The following is a 17,847-nucleotide window of genomic DNA, read 5'->3' as shown; positions in this document are numbered from 1 at the left end:
TGTCCCCTGTCTGTCATCATGTCCCCTGTCTGTCATCATGTCCCCCGTGGTCAGTATACTGTCCCCTGTCTGTCATCATGTCCCCTGTGGTCAGTATACTGTCCCCTGTCTGTCATCATGTCCCCTGTCTGTCATCATGTCCCCTGTCTGTCATCATGTCCCCGTGGTCATATACTGTCCCCTGTCTGTCATCATGTCCCCTGTGGTCATATACTGTCCCCTGTCTGTCATCATGTCCCCTGTCTGTCATCATGTCCCCTGTCTGTCATCATGTCCCCTGTCTGTCATCATGTCCCCTGTCTGTCATCATGTCCCCTGTCTGTCATCATGTCCCTGTCTGTCATCATGTCCCCTGTCTGTCATCATGTCCCTGTCTGTCATCATGTCCCTGTCTGTCATCATGTCCCCCGTGGTCAGTATACTGTCCCCTGTCTGTCATCATGTCCCCTGTCTGTCATCATGTCTCCTGTGGTCAGTATACTGTCTGTCATCATGTCCCCTGTGGTCAGTATACTGTCTCCTGTCTGTCATCATGTCCCCCGTGGTCAGTATACTGTCCCCTGTCTGTCATCATGTCCCCTGTCTGTCATCATGTCCCCTGTCTGTCATCATGTCCCCTGTCTGTCATCATGTCCCCTGTCTGTCATCATGTCCCCTGTCTGTCATCATGTCCCCTGTCTGTCATCATGTCCCCTGTCTGTCATCATGTCCCCTGTCTGTCATCATGTCCCCTGTCTGTCATCATGTCCCCTGTCTGTCATCATGTCCCCTGTCTGTCATCATGTCCCTGTCTGTCATCATGTCCCCTGTCTGTCATCATGTCCCTGTCTGTCATCATGTCCCCTGTGGTCAGTATACAGTCTGTCATCATGTCCCCTGTCTGTCATCATGTCCCCTGTGGTCAGTATACAGTCTGTCATCATGTCCCCTGTGGTCAGTATACAGTCTGTCATCATGTCCCCTGTCTGTCATCATGTCCCCGTGGTCAGTATACTGTCCCCTGTCTGTCATCATGTCCCTGTCTGTCATCATGTCCCCTGTCTGTCATCATGTCCCCCGTGGTCAGTATACTGTCCCCTGTCTGTCATCATGTCCCCTGTGGTCAGTATACTGTCCCCTGTCTGTCATCATGTCCCCTGTCTGTCATCATGTCCCCTGTCTGTCATCATGTCCCCGTGGTCAGTATACTGTCCCCTGTCTGTCATCATGTCCCCTGTGGTCAGTATACTGTCCCCTGTCTGTCATCATGTCCCTGTCTGTCATCATGTCCCCTGTCTGTCATCATGTCCCTGTCTGTCATCATGTCCCCTGTCTGTCATCATGTCCCCTGTCTGTCATCATGTCCCCTGTCTGTCATCATGTCCCCTGTCTGTCATCATGTCCCCTGTCTGTCATCATGTCCCCTGTCTGTCATCATGTCCCTGTCTGTCATCATGTCCCTGTCTGTCATCATGTCCCCTGTCTGTCATCATGTCCCCTGTCTGTCATCATGTCCCCTGTCTGTCATCATGTCCCCTGTCTGTCATCATGTCCCCTGTCTGTCATCATGTCCCCTGTCTGTCATCATGTCCCCTGTCTGTCATCATGTCCCCTGTGGTCAGTATACTGTCCCCAGTCTGTCATCATGTCCCTGTCTGTCATCATGTCCCCGTGGTCAGTATACTGTCCCCAGTCTGTCATCATGTCCCCTGTCTGTCATCATGTCCCCTGTCTGTCATCATGTCCCCAGTCTGTCATCATGTCCCTGTCTGTCATCATGTCCCCTGTCTGTCATCATGTCCCCTGTCTGTCATCATGTCCCCTGTCTGTCATCATGTCCCTGTCTGTCATCATGTCCCCTGTCTGTCATCATGTCCCTGTCTGTCATCATGTCCCCTGTCTGTCATCATGTCCCCTGTCTGTCATCATGTCCCCTGTCTGTCATCATGTCCCCTGTCTGTCATCATGTCCCCCGTGGTCAGTATACTGTCCCCAGTCTGTCATCATGTCCCTGTCTGTCATCATGTCCCCGTGGTCAGTATACTGTCCCCAGTCTGTCATCATGTCCCCTGTGGTCAGTATACTGTCCCCTGTCTGTCATCATGTCCCTGTGGTCAGTATACTGTCCCCTGTCTGTCATCATGTCCCCGTGGTCAGTATACTGTCCCCTGTCTGTCATCATGTCCCCCGTGGTCAGTATACTGTCCCCTGTCTGTCATCATGTCCCCCGTGGTCAGTATACTGTCCCCTGTCTGTCATCATGTCCCCTGTCTGTCATCATGTCCCCTGTCTGTCATGTCCCCTGTGGTCAGTATACTGTCCCCTGTCTGTCATCATGTCCCCGTGGTCAGTATACTGTCCCCGTCTGTCATCATGTCCCCGTGGTCAGTATACTGTCCCCTGTCTGTCATCATGTCCCCCGTGGTCAGTATACAGTCTGTCATCATGTCCCCTGTGGTCAGTATACTGTCCCCTGTCTGTCATCATGTCCCCGTGGTCAGTATACTGTCCCCTGTCTGTCATCATGTCCCCTGTGGTCAGTATACAGTCTGTCATCATGTCCCCTGTCTGTCATCATGTCCCCCGTGGTCAGTATACTGTCCCCTGTCTGTCATCATGTCCCCGTGGTCAGTATACTGTCCCCTGTCTGTCATCATGTCCCCTGTCTGTCATCATGTCCCCTGTCTGTCATCATGTCCCCCGTGGTCAGTATACTGTCTGTCATCATGTCCCCTGTGGTCAGTATACTGTCCCCTGTCTGTCATCATGTCCCCTGTCTGTCATCATGTCCCCTGTCTGTCATCATGTCCCCGTGGTCAGTATACTGTCCCCTGTCTGTCATCATGTCCCTGTGGTCAGTATACTGTCCCCTGTCTGTCATCATGTCCCCTGTCTGTCATCATGTCCCCTGTCTGTCATCATGTCCCCTGTCTGTCATCATGTCCCCTGTCTGTCATCATGTCCCCTGTCTGTCATCATGTCCCTGTCTGTCATCATGTCCCTGTCTGTCATCATGTCCCCTGTGGTCAGTATACAGTCTGTCATCATGTCCCCTGTCTGTCATCATGTCCCTGTGGTCAGTATACAGTCTGTCATCATGTCCCCTGTGGTCAGTATACAGTCTGTCATCATGTCCCCTGTCTGTCATCATGTCCCCGTGGTCAGTATACTGTCCCCTGTCTGTCATCATGTCCCCTGTCTGTCATCATGTCCCCTGTCTGTCATCATGTCCCCTGTGGTCAGTATACTGTCCCTGTCTGTCATCATGTCCCCAGTCTGTCATCATGTCCCCAGTCTGTCATCATGTCCCCTGTCTGTCATCATGTCCCCTGTCTGTCATCATGTCCCCTGTCTGTCATCATGTCCCCTGTCTGTCATCATGTCCCCAGTCTGTCATCATGTCCCCTGTCTGTCATCATGTCTCCTGTGGTCAGTATACTGTCCCCAGTCTGTCATCATGTCCCCTGTCTGTCATCATGTCCCCTGTCTGTCATCATGTCCCCTGTCTGTCATCATGTCCCCTGTCTGTCATCATGTCCCTGTCTGTCATCATGTCCCCTGTCTGTCATCATGTCCCCTGTCTGTCATCATGTCCCCTGTCTGTCATCATGTCCCCTGTCTGTCATCATGTCCCCTGTCTGTCATCATGTCCCCTGTCTGTCATCATGAGTCCCCAGTCTGTCATCATGTCCCCAGTCTGTCATCATGTCCCCAGTCTGTCATCATGTCCCCTGTCTGTCATCATGTCCCCAGTCTGTCATCATGTCCCCAGTCTGTCATCATGTCCCCTGTCTGTCATCATGTCCCTGTCTGTCATCATGTCCCCTGTCTGTCATCATGTCCCTGTCTGTCATCATGTCCCCTGTCTGTCATCATGTCCCCTGTCTGTCATCATGTCCCCTGTCTGTCATCATGTCCCCTGTCTGTCATCATGTCCCCTGTCTGTCATCATGTCCCCAGTCTGTCATCATGTCCCCAGTCTGTCATCATGTCCCCAGTCTGTCATCATGTCCCTGTCTGTCATCATGTCCCCTGTCTGTCATCATGTCCCCTGTCTGTCATCATGTCCCCTGTCTGTCATCATGTCCCCTGTCTGTCATCATGTCCCCTGTCTGTCATCATGTCCCTGTCTGTCATCATGTCCCCTGTCTGTCATCATGTCCCCTGTCTGTCATCATGTCCCTGTCTGTCATCATGTCCCCTGTCTGTCATCATGTCCCCTGTCTGTCATCATGTCCCTGTCTGTCATCATGTCCCCTGTCTGTCATCATGTCCCCTGTCTGTCATCATGTCCCCTGTCTGTCATCATGTCCCCTGTCTGTCATCATGTCCCTGTCTGTCATCATGTCCCTGTCTGTCATCATGTCCCCTGTCTGTCATCATGTCCCCTGTCTGTCATCATGTCCCCTGTCTGTCATCATGTCCCCTGTCTGTCATCATGTCCCCTGTCTGTCATCATGTCCCCTGTCTGTCATCATGTCCCCTGTCTGTCATCATGTCCCCTGTCTGTCATCATGTCCCCAGTCTGTCATCATGTCCCCTGTCTGTCATGTCCCCTGTGGTCAGTATACTGTCCCCAGTCTGTCATCATGTCCCCTGTCTGTCATCATGTCCCCGTGGTCAGTATACTGTCCCCAGTCTGTCATCATGTCCCCTGTCTGTCATCATGTCCCCTGTCTGTCATCATGTCCCTGTCTGTCATCATGTCCCCTGTCTGTCATCATGTCCCCTGTCTGTCATCATGTCCCCTGTCTGTCATCATGTCCCCAGTCTGTCATCATGTCCCCTGTCTGTCATCATGTCCCCAGTCTGTCATCATGTCCCTGTCTGTCATCATGTCCCCTGTCTGTCATCATGTCCCCTGTCTGTCATCATGTCCCCTGTCTGTCATCATGTCCCCAGTCTGTCATCATGTCCCTGTCTGTCATCATGTCCCCTGTCTGTCATCATGTCCCCTGTCTGTCATCATGTCCCCTGTCTGTCATCATGTCCCCTGTCTGTCATCATGTCCCCTGTCTGTCATCATGTCCCTGTCTGTCATCATGTCCCCTGTCTGTCATCATGTCCCCGTGGTCAGTATACTGTCCCCAGTCTGTCATCATGTCCCCTGTCTGTCATCATGTCCCCTGTGGTCAGTATACTGTCCCCAGTCTGTCATCATGTCCCCTGTCTGTCATCATGTCCCCTGTCTGTCATCATGTCCCCTCTGTCATCATGTCCCCTGTCTGTCATCATGTCCCCTGTCTGTCATCATGTCCCCTGTCTGTCATCATGTCCCCTGTCTGTCATCATGTCCCCGTGGTCAGTATACTGTCCCCAGTCTGTCATCATGTCCCCTGTCTGTCATCATGTCCCCGTGGTCAGTATACTGTCCCCAGTCTGTCATCATGTCCCCTGTCTGTCATCATGTCCCCTGTCTGTCATCATGTCCCCGTCTGTCATCATGTCCCCTGTCTGTCATCATGTCCCCCCGTCTGTCATCATGTCCCCTGTCTGTCATCATGTCCCCTGTCTGTCATCATGTCCCTGTCTGTCATCATGTCCCCTGTCTGTCATCATGTCCCTGTCTGTCATCATGTCCCCTGTCTGTCATCATGTCCCCTGTCTGTCATCATGTCCCCAGTCTGTCATCATGTCCCCAGTCTGTCATCATGTCCCCAGTCTGTCATCATGTCCCCAGTCTGTCATGTCCCCAGTCTGTCATCATGTCCCCCGTCTGTCATCATGTCCCCCGTCTGTCATCATGTCCCCTGTCTGTCATCATGTCCCCGTCTGTCATCATGTCCCCGTCTGTCATCATGTCCCCGTCTGTCATCATGTCCCCTGTCTGTCATCATGTCCCCGTCTGTCATCATGTCCCCGTCTGTCATCATGTCCCCGTCTGTCATCATGTCCCCGTCTGTCATCATGTCCCCGTCTGTCATCATGTCCCCAGTCTGTCATCATGTCCCCAGTCTGTCATCATGTCCCCTGTCTGTCATCATGTCCCCTGTCTGTCATCATGTCCCTGTCTGTCATCATGTCCCCTGTCTGTCATCATGTCCCCTGTCTGTCATCATGTCCCCTGTCTGTCATCATGTCCCTGTCTGTCATCATGTCCCTGTCTGTCATCATGTCCCCTGTCTGTCATCATGTCCCCTGTCTGTCATCATGTCCCCTGTCTGTCATCATGTCCCCTGTCTGTCATCATGTCCCCAGTCTGTCATCATGTCCCCAGTCTGTCATCATGTCCCCAGTCTGTCATCATGTCCCCTGTCTGTCATCATGTCCCCTGTCTGTCATCATGTCCCCTGTCTGTCATCATGTCCCCAGTCTGTCATCATGTCCCCAGTCTGTCATCATGTCCCCAGTCTGTCATCATGTCCCCAGTCTGTCATCATGTCCCCTGTCTGTCATCATGTCCCCTGTCTGTCATCATGTCCCCTGTCTGTCATCATGTCCCCTGTCTGTCATCATGTCCCCTGTCTGTCATCATGTCCCCTGTCTGTCATCATGTCCCCTGTCTGTCATCATGTCCCCTGTCTGTCATCATGTCCCCTGTCTGTCATCATGTCCCCTGTCTGTCATCATGTCCCCTGTCTGTCATCATGTCCCCCGTGGTCAGTATACTGTCTGTCATCATGTCCCCTGTGGTCAGTATACTGTCCCCTGTCTGTCATCATGTCCCCTGTGGTCAGTATACTGTCCCCTGTCTGTCATCATGTCCCCTGTCTGTCATCATGTCCCCTGTCTGTCATCATGTCCCTGTCTGTCATCATGTCCCCTGTCATCATGTCCCCTGTCATCATGTCCCCTGTCTGTCATCATGTCCCCTGTCTGTCATCATGTCCCCTGTCTGTCATCATGTCCCCTGTCTGTCATCATGTCCCCTGTCTGTCATCATGTCCCCTGTCTGTCATCATGTCCCCTGTCTGTCATCATGTCCCCTGTCTGTCATCATGTCCCCTGTCTGTCATCATGTCCCCTGTCTGTCATCATGTCCCCTGTCTGTCATCATGTCCCCTGTCTGTCATCATGTCCCCTGTCTGTCATCATGTCCCCTGTCTGTCATCATGTCCCCTGTCTGTCATCATGTCCCCTGTCTGTCATCATGTCCCCTGTCTGTCATCATGTCCCCTGTCTGTCATCATGTCCCCAGTCTGTCATCATGTCCCCAGTCTGTCATCATGTCCCCTGTCTGTCATCATGTCCCCTGTCTGTCATCATGTCCCCGTCTGTCATCATGTCCCTGTGTCATCATGTCATACATGTCCCCGTCTGTCATCATGTCCCCGTCTGTCATCATGTCCCCAGTCTGTCATCATGTCCCCCCGTCTGTCATCATGTCCCCGTCTGTCATCATGTCCCCGTCTGTCATCATGTCCCCCGTCTGTCATCATGTCCCCGTGTGTCATCATGTCCCCGTCTGTCATCATGTCCCCTGTCTGTCATCATGTCCCTGTCTGTCATCATGTCCCCTGTCTGTCATCATGTCCCCTGTCTGTCATCATGTCCCCTGTCTGTCATCATGTCCCCTGTCTGTCATCATGTCCCCTGTCTGTCATCATGTCCCCTGTCTGTCATCATGTCCCCTGTCTGTCATCATGTCCCCTGTCTGTCATCATGTCCCCTGTCTGTCATCATGTCCCCTGTCTGTCATCATGTCCCCCGTCATGTTAAAACAAAACACAGACATGCTGTTTTTTTTGCACTTTGGATTTGATTAAAGATCCCAAATTCTCTGTGACTATCTGCCAATGTGGCTGGGAAGAATAGACATTCTACCAGACAAAGCCAACATCTACCAGCATGTGGCTGGTGTCACCCCCCCTGGGGTCTGTCACCCCCGGGGCCTGTCACCCTGTCACCCCCCCCGGGGCCTGTTAACACAGGGATCTCTTGTTGTTTAGATGAGCTAGTAGTGACCGACTGCTCTTAGGAGACACAGTGGTCTCTGGTTGTTTAGATGAGCTAGTAGTGACCGACTGCTCTTAGGAGACACAGTGGTCTCTGGTTGTTTAGATGAGCTAGTAGTGACCGACTGCTCTTCGGAGACACAGTGGTCTCTGGTTGTTTAGATGAGCTAGTAGTGACCGACTGCTCTTAGGAGACACAGTGGTCTCTGGTTGTTTAGATGAGCTAGTAGTGACCGACTGCTCTTAGGAGACACAGTGGTCTCTGGTTGTTTAGATTAGCTAGTAGTGACCGACTGCTCTTAGGAGACACAGTGGTCTCTGGTTGTTTAGATGAGCTAGTAGTGACCGACTGCTCTTAGGAGACACGGTGGTCTCTGGTTGTTTAGATGAGCTAGTAGTGACCGACTGCTCTTAGGAGACCTAGTGGTCTCTGGTTGTTTAGATGAGCTAGTAGTGACCGACTGCTCTTAGGAGACACAGTGGTCTCTGGTTGTTTAGATGAGCTAGTAGTGACCGACTGCTCTTCGGAGACACAGTGGTCTCTGGTTGTTTAGATGAGCTAGTAGTGACCGACTGCTCTTAGGAGACACAGTGGTCTCTGGTTGTTTAGATAAGCTAGTAGTGACCGACTGCTCTTAGGAGACACAGTGGTCTCTGGTTGTTTAGATGAGCTAGTAGTGACCGACTGCTCTTAGGAGACACAGTGGTCTCTGGTTGTTTAGATGAGCTAGTAGTGACCGACTGCTCTTAGGAGACACAGTGGTCTCTGGTTGTTTAGATGAGCTAGTAGTGACCGACTGCTCTTAGGAGACACAGTGGTCTCTGGTTGTTTAGATGAGCTAGTAGTGACCGACTGCTCTTAGGAGACACAGTGGTCTCTGGTTGTTTAGATGAGCTAGTAGTGACCGACTGCTCTTAGGAGACACAGTGGTCTCTGGTTGTTTAGATGAGCTAGTAGTGACCGACTGCTCTTAGGAGACACAGTGGTCTCTGGTTGTTTAGATGAGCTAGTAGTGACCGACTGCTCTTAGAAGACACAGTGGTCTCTGGTTGTTTAGATGAGCTAGTAGTGACCGACTGCTCTTAGGAGACACAGTGGTCTCTGGTTGTTTAGATGAGCTAGTAGTGACCGACTGCTCTTAGGAGACACAGTGGTCTCTGGTTGTTTAGATGAGCTAGTAGTGACCGACTGCTCTTAGGAGACACAGTGGTCTCTGGTTGTTTAGATGAGCTAGTAGTGACCGACTGCTCTTAGGAGACACAGTGGTCTCTGGTTGTTTAGATGAGCTAGTAGTGACCGACTGCTCTTAGGAGACACAGTGGTCTCTGGTTGTTTAGATGAGCTAGTAGTGACCGACTGCTCTTAGGAGACACGGTGGTCTCTGGTTGTTTAGATGAGCTAGTAGTGACCGACTGCTCTTAGGAGACACAGTGGTCTCTGGTTGTTTAGATGAGCTAGTAGTGACCGACTGCTCTTAGGAGACACAGTGGTCTCTGGTTGTTTAGATGAGCTAGTAGTGACCGACTGCTCTTCGGAGACACAGTGGTCTCTGGTTGTTTAGATGAGCTAGTAGTGACCGACTGCTCTTAGGAGACACAGTGGTCTCTGGTTGTTTAGATAAGCTAGTAGTGACCGACTGCTCTTAGGAGACACAGTGGTCTCTGGTTGTTTAGATGAGCTAGTAGTGACCGACTGCTCTTAGGAGACACAGTGGTCTCTGGTTGTTTAGATGAGCTAGTAGTGACCGACTGCTCTTAGGAGACACAGTGGTCTCTGGTTGTTTAGATGAGCTAGTAGTGACCGACTGCTCTTAGGAGACACAGTGGTCTCTGGTTGTTTAGATGAGCTAGTAGTGACCGACTGCTCTTAGGAGACACAGTGGTCTCTGGTTGTTTAGATGAGCTAGTAGTGACCGACTGCTCTTAGGAGACACAGTGGTCTCTGGTTGTTTAGATGAGCTAGTAGTGACCGACTGCTCTTAGGAGACACAGTGGTCTCTGGTTGTTTAGATGAGCTAGTAGTGACCGACTGCTCTTAGGAGACACAGTGGTCTCTGGTTGTTTAGATGAGCTAGTAGTGACCGACTGCTCTTAGGAGACACAGTGGTCTCTGGTTGTTTAGATGAGCTAGTAGTGACCGACTGCTCTTAGGAGACACAGTGGTCTCTGGTTGTTTAGATGAGCTAGTAGTGACCGACTGCTCTTAGGAGACCTAGTGGTCTCTGGTTGTTTAGATGAGCTAGTAGTGACCGACTGCTCTTAGGAGACACAGTGGTCTCTGGTTGTTTAGATGAGCTAGTAGTGACCGACTGCTCTTAGGAGACCTAGTGGTCTCTGGTTGTTTAGATGAGCTAGTAGTGACCGACTGCTCTTAGGAGACACAGTGGTCTCTGGTTGTTTAGATGAGCTAGTAGTGACCGACTGCTCTTAGGAGACACAGTGGTCTCTGGTGGTTGTCTGGTGTCCCTCCCCAGGGTGTGAGGTGGTTAACTGTCTCTCTCTCTCTGTGTGTGTGTGTGTGTGTGTGTGTGTGTGTGTGTCCAGGCATCGGCGTGCCCATCATGCTGGCGTATGTGTACGGCGTGGTGCCCATCTCTCTGTGTGTGTGTGTGTGTGTCCAGGCATCGGCGTGCCCATCATGCTGGCGTATGTGTACGGCGTGGTGCCCATCTCTCTGTGTGTGTGTGTGTGTCCAGGCATCGGCGTGCCCATCATGCTGGCGTATGTGTACGGCGTGGTGCCCATCTCTCTGTGTGTGTGTGTGTGTGTGTGTCCAGGCATCGGCGTGCCCATCATGCTGGCGTATGTGTACGGCGTGGTGCCCATCTCTCTGTGTGTGTGTGTGTCCAGGCATCGGCGTGCCCATCATGCTGGCGTATGTGTACGGCGTGGTGCCCATCTCTGTGTGTCGCAGCGGGGGCTGTGGGGTCTCCACTGGTAACGGGAAAGGGTCCGCATCGAGTTTGATGACGAGAACCAGATGACCGCAGGGAGCGGGGCGCAAGCTACTGGTCGTCTCCACACACAGACAGACAGACAGACCGTTTAGTCTGAATGAGTTGTGTTAGCTGACTCATTGTGACTGGACTCTGATGACCTCTGACCCTCCTAGAGGAGGAGAATGTTGAAAAGGCGAGGTTTGACTACAGACCTTCTAGAAAAGACGAGGCCGTAGGAGGGAGAGAACCAACCAGAGAAAGACCTCGTTACAGACCTTCTAGATCTCCTGCTCTCTCCCCCGTCTCCTCAGACACGACCTCTTGCTCTCTCCCCCGTCTCCTCAGACACGACCTCTTGCTCTCTCCCCCGTCTCCTCAGACACGACCTCTTGCTCTCTCCCCCGTCTCCTCAGACACGACCTCTTGCTCTCTCCCCCGTCTCCTCAGACACGACCTCTTGCTCCCTCCCCCGTCTCCTCAGACACGACCTCTTGCTCTCTCCCCCGTCTCCTCAGACACGACCTCTTGCTCTCTCCCCCGTCTCCTCAGACACGACCTCTTGCTCCCTCCCCCGTCTCCTCAGACACGACCTCTTGCTCTCTCCCCCGTCTCCTCAGACACGACCTCTTGCTCTCTCCCCCGTCTCCTCAGACACGACCTCTTGCTCCCTCCCCGTCTCCTCAGACACGACCTCTTGCTCTCTCCCCCCGTCTCCTCAGACACGACCTCTTGCTCCCTCCCCCGTCTCCTCAGACACGACCTCTTGCTCCCTCCCCCGTCTCCTCAGACACGACCTCTTGCTCCCTCCCCGTCTCCTCAGACACGACCTCTTGCTCTCTCCCCGTCTCCTCAGACACGACCTCTTGCTCCCTCCCCGTCTCCTCAGACACGACCTCTTGCTCTCTCCCCCGTCTCCTCAGACACGACCTCTTGCTCCCTCCCCGTCTCCTCAGACACGACCTCTTGCTCCCTCCCCCGTCTCCTCAGACACGACCTCTTGCTCCCTCCCCGTCTCCTCAGACACGACCTCTTGCTCCCTCCCCCGTCTCCTCAGACACGACCTCTTGCTCTCTCCCCCGTCTCCTCAGACACGACCTCTTGCTCCCTCCCCGTCTCCTCAGACACGACCTCTTGCTCTCTCCCCCGTCTCCTCAGACACGACCTCTTGCTCCCTCCCCCGTCTCCTCAGACACGACCTCTTGCTCCCTCCCCCGTCTCCTCAGACACGACCTCTTGCTCTCTCCCCCGTCTCCTCAGACACGACCTCTGTGGCAGACACCAGGAACAACCCCAGCATGGGGGGCATGACGGGCAGTCTGAGTGCCAGCGGGAGCCACGTGGACCGGATGGGGGGCATGACGGGCAGTCTGAGCGCCAGCGGGAGCCACGTGGACCGGATGGGCGCCATGAGGGACAACCTGAGTGAGAACGCCTCCACCATGGCCCTGGCTGGAGCCAGCATCACCGGATCTCTGTCTGGCAGCGCCGTGGTCAACTACCTGAACAGGTCAGTACTTTTAGATTGGTTTGAACTTTTATTCAACCAGGTTTGAGTCTCGTTGAGATAAAAACAGAGAGAGATTTGAACCAAGATGGTCACATGACATCAGCCAGACAGACATCAATACAACAGTCTGCCAGTAACCAAGATGTCAGTTGTTTTACAGGGTCAGTCATAGTAGTATCTGGTGTTGTGTGTGTGTGTGTGTTTTACAGGCATCATAGTAGCCCATCATGCTGGCGTCATGTAGTACGGTGTTGTTGTACAGGGTCGTGGTGCCCAGATAGTAGTATGATAGGTGTTGTTGTGTGTGGTGTCAGGGTCAGGCATAGTAGTGTGATAGGTGTTGTTTTACCATCATGCTGGCGTAGGTGTTGTTTTACGGCGTGGTGCCCATCTCTGTGTGTGTGTGTGTGTGTGTCCAGGCATAGGCGTGCCCATCAGTATGATAGGTGCTGGCGTATGTAGTGTTGTTTTACAGGGTCAGTCATAGTAGTATGATAGGTGTTGTCTTACAGGGTGTCATGTGTGTGTGTGTGTGTCCAGGCATCGGCGTGCCCATCATGCTGGCGTCATGTGTACGTATGCGGTGGTGTTTTACCATCTCTCTGTGTAGTGTCCAGGCATAGGTGTTGTTTTATCATGCTGGCGTATGTAGGTGTTGTTTGGGTCAGTCATATCTATGATGGTGTTGTTGTGGGTCAGTCATAGTAGTATGATAGGTGTTGTTTTACAGGGTCATCATGCTGGCGTAGTAGTATGATAGGTGTTGTTTTACCATCTCTAGTGTGGTGTGTGGGTCAGTGTGTCCAGGCATCGGTGTGCCCATCATGCTGGCGTATGTGATAGGTGTGGTGCCCATCTCTCTGTGTGTGTGTCCAGGCATCAGTGCCCATCATGCTGGCGTATGTGTAGGTGGTGCCCATCTCTCTGTGTACAGTGTGGTGTTGTTTTACAGTGTGTAGTGGATAGGTGTTGTTTTACAGGCATCGGCGTGCCCATCATGCTGGCGTATGTGTGTTGTTTTACGGCGTGGTGCCCATCTCTCTGTAGTGTGATAGGTGTTGTTTTACAGGCATCGGCGTGCCCATCATGCTGGCGTATGTGTGACGGTGTGGTGCCCATCTCTAGTGTGTGTTGTTTGTGTGTGTATGTGTGTGTTTTACAGGCATCATAGCGTGCCCATCATGCTGGCGTTGTAGTACGATAGTGGTGCCCATCTCTCTGTGTGTGTGTGGGTGTTGTGTAGGTGTTGTTTACAGGCATCGTAGTATGCCCATCATGCTGGCGTATGTTTTACAGGGTCGTGGTGCCCATCTCTCTGTGTGTGTGTGTCCAGGCATCGTAGTATGATAGTGCCCATCATGCTGGCGTATGTGTACGGGTGGTGCCCATCTCTCTGTGTGTGTGTGTGTGTGTGTCCAGGCATCGGCGTGCCCATCATGCTGGCGTATGTGTATGGCGTGGTGCCCATCTCTCTGTGTGTGTGTGTGTGTTACAGGCATCATAGTAGTGTGCCCATCATGCTGGCGTATGTGTACGGCGTGGTGCCCATCTCTCTGTGTGTGTGTGTGTGTGTCAGGCATCGGCGTGTGCCCATCATGCTGGCGTATGTGTTTTACGGGTCGTGGTGCCCATCTCTCTGTGTTGTTTTACAGCAGCGGGGGCTGTGGGGTCTCCACTGGTAACGGGAAAGGGGTCCGCATCGAGTTTGTTTTACGAGGGTCAGATGACCGCAGGGAGCGGGGCGCAAGCTACTGATAGGTGTTGTCTCCACACACAGACAGACAGACCGTTTAGTCTGAATGAGTTGTGTTAGCTGACTCATTGTGACTGGACTCTGATGACCTCTGACCCTCCTAGAGTATGAGGAGAATGTTGAAAAGGTAGATGATAGTTTGACTACAGACCTTCTAGAAAGACGAGGCCGTAGGAGGTGAGAACCAACCAGAGAAAGACCTCAGACCTTCTAGATCTCCTGCTCTCTCCCCCTGTTGTCTCCTCAGACACGACCTCTTGCTCTCTCCCCGTCTCCTCAGACACGACCTCTTGCTCTCTCCCCCGTCTCCTCAGACACACGACCTCTCATGTCTCTCCCCGTCTCCTCAGGGTCAGTCATAGACCTCTATGCTCTTCCCCGTCTCCTCAGACACCGACCTCTTGATCCCTCCCCCCCGTCTCCTCAGACCACGACCTCTTGCTCTCTCCCCGTCTCCTCAGACACGACCTCTTGCTCTTCCCCGTCTCCTCAGAGTATGACCTCTTGCTCCCTCCCCGTCTCCTCAGACACGACCTCTTGCTCTCTCCCACGTCTCCTCAGACACGACCTCTTGCTCTTCCCCGTCTCCTCAGTAGTATGACCTCTTGCTCCCTCCCCGTCTCCTCAGACACGACCTCTTGCTCCCTCCCCCCCGTCTCCTCAGACACGACCTCTTGCTCCCTCCCCGTCTCCTCAGACACGACCTCTTGCTCCCTCCCCGTCTCCTCAGACACGACCTCTTGCTCTTCCCCCCGTCTCCTCAGATAGGTCTTGCTCCCTCCCCGTCTCCTCAGAGTATGACCTCTTGCTCTCTCCCCCGTCTCCTCAGACACGACCTCTTGCTCCCTCCCCGTCTCCTCAGACACGACCAGGTAGTCTTGCTCTCTTTACAGTCTCCTCAGTATGATACCTCTTGCTCCCTCCCCGTCTCCTCAGACATGACCTCTTGCTTTTCCCCCAGTCTCCTCAGACACGACCTCTGTGGCAGACACCAGGAACAACCCCAGCATGGGGGCATGACGGGCAGTCTGTAGTGCCAGGGGAGCCACGTGGTACCGATGGGGGTTTGACGGGCAGTCTGAGTATGATAGCCAGCGGGTCAGCCACGTGGACCGGATGGGCGCCATGAGGTGTTGTTTTACAACCTGAGTGAGAACGCCTCCACCATGGCCCTGGCTGATAGGTGTTGTCACCGGGTCTCTGTCTGATAGGTGTGTTTTACAGGGTCAGTACCTGAACAGGTGAAGTGCTTTTAGATTGGTTTGAACTTTTATTCAACCAGGTTTGAGTCTCGTTGAGATAAAAACAGAGAGAGATTTGAACCAAGATGGTCACATGACATCAGCCAGACAGACATCAATACAACAGTCTGCCAGTAACCAAGATGTCAGTTGTTTTACAGGGTCAGTCATAGTAGTATGATAGGTGTTGTTTTACAGGGTCAGTCATAGTAGTATGATAGGTGTTGTTTTACAGGGTCAGTCATAGTAGTATGATAGGTGTTGTTTTACAGGGTCAGTCATAGTAGTGTGATAGGTGTTGTTTTACAGGGTCAGTCATAGTAGTGTGATAGGTGTTGTTTTACAGGGTCAGACATAGTAGTATGATAGGTGTTGTTTTACAGGGTCAGTCATAGTAGTATGATAGGTGTTGTTTTACAGGGTCAGTCATAGTAGTATGATAGGTGTTGTTTTACAGGGTCAGTCATAGTAGTATGATAGGTGTTGTTTTACAGGGTCAGTCATAGTAGTATGATAGGTGTTGTTTTACAGGGTCAGTCATAGTAGTATGATAGGTGTTGTTTTACAGGGTCAGTAGTATGATAGGTGTTGTTTTACAGGGTCAGTAGTATGATAGGTGTTGTTTTACAGGGTCAGTCATAGTAGTATGATAGGTGTTGTTTTACAGGGTCAGTCATAGTAGTATGATAGGTGTTGTTTTACAGGGTCAGTCATAGTAGTATGATAGGTGTTGTTTACAGGGTCAGTCATAGTAGTATGATAGGTGTTGTTTTACAGGGTCAGTCATAGTAGTATGATAGGTGTTGTTTTACAGGGTCAGTCATAGTAGTATGATAGGTGTTGTTTTACAGGGTCAGTATAGTAGTATGATAGGTGTTGTTTTACAGGGTCAGTCATAGTAGTATGATAGGTGTTGTTTTACAGGGTCAGTCATAGTAGTATGATAGGTGTTGTTTTACAGGGTCAGTCATAGTAGTATGATAGGTGTTGTTTTACAGGGTCAGTATAGTAGTATGATAGGTGTTGTTTTACAGGGTCAGTCATAGTAGTATGATAGGTGTTGTTCTAGGGTCAGTCAGGGTCAGTCATAGTAGTATGATAGGTGTTGTTTTACAGGGTCAGTCATGGGTGTTGTTTTACAGTCATAGTAGTGTGATAGGTGTTGTTTTACAGGGTCAGTAGTATGATACGTGTTGTTTTACAGGGTCAGTCATAGTAGTATGATAGGTGTTGTTTTACAGGGTCAGTCATAGTAGTATGATAGGTGTTGTTTTACAGGGTCAGTCATAGCAGTATGATAGGTGTTGTTTTACAGGGTCAGTAGTATGATAGGTGTTGTTTTACAGTCATAGTAGTGTGATCGGTCCAGTGTAATGTGTTGAAAGGTTACATGCCTTTCTCAGAGGCCCATGGACATATTTTTCACTTTGTTGTCTCTGGGATTTGAACCAGTGACCTCTGTCTCAAACCACTAGGCTACCTGCCACCCTAGAGCATCAGTAGGGCGTGCAATAAATCACAGGCCCATTACAGTATCCGAACGAGCAAGTACGCATCACGCTTACCATGGCAACGCGGACTAGTGACATCAGGTGACACCCACAAACTACTACATCTCAACAACCTGTTCGTCTGTAGGTGGTTTAAACTCCTAGTGACCCCCGGTCCTGGTGCTTTAGGTTGGCTTGGAGGGAATTCCAAGACCCGATCAACTACCTCAACTGGTCAGCGTTGGGGTCGGCTTCCTCAACTGGTCAGCGTTGGGGTCGGCTTCCTCAACTGGTCAGCGTTGGGGTCGGCTTCCTCAACTGGTCAGCGTTGGGGTCGGCTTCCTCAACTGGTCAGCGTTGGGGTCGGCTTCCTCAACTGGTCAGCGTTGGGGTCGGCTTCCTCAACTGGTCAGCGTTGGGGTCGGCTTCCTCAACAGGTCAGCGTTGGGGTCGGCTTCCTCAACTGGTCAGCGTTGGGGTCGGCTTCCTCAACTGGTCAGCGTTGGGGTCGGCTTCCTCAACTGGTCAGCGTTGGGGTCGGCTTCCTCAACTGGTCAGCGTTGGGGTCGGCTTCCTCAACAGGTCAGCGTCAACTGGTCAGCGTTGGGGTCGGCTTCCTCAACTGGTCAGCGTTGGGGTCGGCTTCCTCAACTGGTCAGCGTTGGGGTCGGCTTCCTCAACAGGTCAGCGTTGGGGTCGGCTTCCTCAACTGGTCAGCGTTGGGGTCGGCTTCCTCAACTGGTCAGCGTTGGGGTCGGCTTCCTCAACTGGTCAGCGTTGGGGTCGGCTTCCTCAACTGGTCAGCGTTGGGGTCGGCTTCCTCAACTGGTCAGCGTTGGGGTCGGCTTCCTCAACTGGTCAGCGTTGGGGTCGGCTAATGAGAGACTGGACAGGATGCCAACCTTACTGTCAGGTGGCTGTTGGTCCATCTGGCTGTGTGCACCTTGTATCGTGACTGGAAAAATACACACGGTCTGATCCCTCCCCCTGTCCTCTCCCCCCCCCCCCCCTCCTCTCCCCCCTGTCCTCTCCACCCCCTGTCC

At 52.2% G+C, this 17,847-nt stretch overlaps 1 protein-coding gene and 2 long non-coding RNA genes across 24 annotated transcripts in view; 2 read left to right on the top strand and 1 right to left on the bottom strand.

Annotated features, from left to right (window-relative positions):
- The window catches only part of LOC127927100 (E3 ubiquitin-protein ligase RNF19A-like), a 106,291-nt gene that overhangs the window by 84,545 nt on the left and 3,899 nt on the right, over window positions 1-17,847 (top strand). Inside the window, 3 exon segments of the mRNA XM_052512887.1 lie at window positions 10,725-10,823; window positions 10,826-10,885; window positions 12,071-12,320. Of these exon segments, the coding sequence (XP_052368847.1) occupies window positions 10,725-10,823; window positions 10,826-10,885; window positions 12,071-12,320 (409 nt within the window).
- LOC127927102 (uncharacterized) lies at window positions 10,896-12,216 on the bottom strand. 9 transcript variants are annotated; one of them, XR_008126131.1, is made up of 6 exons: window positions 12,078-12,216; window positions 11,875-12,043; window positions 11,540-11,640; window positions 11,404-11,471; window positions 11,302-11,369; window positions 10,896-11,267 (listed from the first exon to the last, which is right to left on the bottom strand). It is a non-coding gene; the product is annotated as an uncharacterized LOC127927102 (long non-coding RNA). The 9 variants fall into 9 exon arrangements; XR_008126132.1 differs by lacking the exon at window positions 11,540-11,640 and adding an exon at window positions 11,674-11,740 and having other exon boundaries at window positions 11,302-11,437; XR_008126136.1 differs by lacking the exons at window positions 11,404-11,471; window positions 11,540-11,640 and adding an exon at window positions 11,674-11,740.
- LOC127927101 (uncharacterized) lies at window positions 12,642-17,765 on the top strand. 14 transcript variants are annotated; one of them, XR_008126125.1, is made up of 4 exons: window positions 12,642-12,657; window positions 15,573-16,041; window positions 16,542-17,357; window positions 17,488-17,765. It is a non-coding gene; the product is annotated as an uncharacterized LOC127927101 (long non-coding RNA). The 14 variants fall into 14 exon arrangements; XR_008126121.1 differs by lacking the exon at window positions 12,642-12,657 and adding an exon at window positions 15,331-15,535 and having other exon boundaries at window positions 15,610-16,041; XR_008126124.1 differs by lacking the exon at window positions 12,642-12,657 and having other exon boundaries at window positions 15,331-15,609; window positions 15,647-16,041.

Source organism: Oncorhynchus keta, unplaced genomic scaffold, assembly GCF_023373465.1.
Source record: "Oncorhynchus keta strain PuntledgeMale-10-30-2019 unplaced genomic scaffold, Oket_V2 Un_contig_9404_pilon_pilon, whole genome shotgun sequence".
Lineage (NCBI taxonomy): Eukaryota > Metazoa > Chordata > Actinopteri > Salmoniformes > Salmonidae > Oncorhynchus > Oncorhynchus keta.
Note: the sequence above shows the minus strand (reverse complement) of the source record. Positions and strands in the feature narration are given on the sequence as shown.